General features: G+C 34.1%; 1 protein-coding gene across 1 annotated transcript in view; it reads right to left on the bottom strand.

Annotated features, from left to right (window-relative positions):
- LOC104774022 overlaps positions 1–1023 on the bottom strand; it is a gene marked incomplete at its 3' end in the record, with an annotated part of 6335 nt that extends 5312 nt beyond the window's left edge. Inside the window, exon 1 of the mRNA XM_010498689.1 lies at positions 812–1023. Coding sequence (XP_010496991.1) covers positions 812–1023 — 212 coding nt within the window. The remainder of the gene's footprint in view (positions 1–811) is intronic.
- Between the last annotated feature and the right edge of the window lie 265 nt (positions 1024–1288).

Here is a 1288-nt window from a genome sequence, read left to right as displayed (position 1 = left end):
GCTCGATAAAAATCCTATCGTTTGGCTGGTTTGGTTCCGGAATAATATGGGAGACATCATAAATGTTTTCTAAATAGCCCTCAAAATGATCATTATCATCGGCTTGGTAGTGATAATGATTATCATCGGCTTGGTAGTGATAATGGTTTGAAGATGATCCCATTTCAAGAGAAAGGAAAAGAAATGAAGAAATGAACTTGTATTAAAGAGAGAAGAAGAGAAAGGAAGATAAAAGAAGAGAAAGTGTTGTTGCTTTAATCTTGTTTGGTGAGAGTATTTTGTTACTTTGATGGTGTTTCTTGAGAATTTTTTGTTGTTTTGGTCTTGTTTGGTGTGAGTGAAGAGTTATCATATATATAGTGGAGTTCCATTATTTTGTAACCCGTGAGCCTCAACAAAACAAGACAATGTACCCGTGAGCCTCAACAAAACAAGACAATGTACCCGTGGGATAGCAAAACAAAACAACGTACATAGTCAAAAAAACAACAAATACCCGTGAGAGACCAAAACAAAACAACATACATGATAAGAAAACAACAAGTACCCGTGTAAATCATTACACCAACATGAACAAAATACATGCGAAAAGGATGATTACACCAACAACCAGCAAATCAGTTAAATTTCTTAACTTATTTTCCTTACGTATCTCATTAACTACATTCTCCAAATTATACTTCAATAAATAAAGAGTTAGCATGTATACGAAACTTATACTTCAATAAAATTATACTTCAATAAATAAAGAGTTAGCATGTATACGAAACTTAAACTTATACTTTATTTAAACTTATACTTCATCACATACCTTCTGTTGTAGCAGTTGGATAGAATAGGCTGCGCACCACAGTAGCATTCCTTCGGGAATCCATGCACCACCTCAGGTTGAGGTGGGTATTGCCTCGACTCTGCTTCATCCATACAAATCAAAGCCTCTAGCTCTCTATCCGCAGTGTCCTCTGAGTACTTATCAGCCAGATCAGATGAAGAAGGCTGAGAATAGCTATAGTCCTGGCTCATTTCTTACGTAACCTGAAGATAAACAAGAAGAAGCAGATTAGACTTAGTACAACAATTGTTTTAAAGAACTAACAATCTGATTAAGTTAGTTAATACAATAGCCGAGTTACTAGAAATTAAAATAGACTTATATTGATTTAGTTTGAAACAAGAAATACAAATCAAACAGGAAAGACTAAAACAGGAAATACAAATACAAATCAAATACATAAGCCGAGATTTAAGCAAGAAAAACAAACAACAAACACATGCTCTAATATCAGAA

The sequence above is a fragment of the Camelina sativa genome, unplaced genomic scaffold (genome assembly GCF_000633955.1).
Source record: "Camelina sativa cultivar DH55 unplaced genomic scaffold, Cs unpScaffold01040, whole genome shotgun sequence".
Classification (NCBI taxonomy): Eukaryota; Viridiplantae; Streptophyta; class Magnoliopsida; order Brassicales; family Brassicaceae; genus Camelina; species Camelina sativa.
This window is presented reverse-complemented; position numbering and strand designations above follow the sequence as displayed.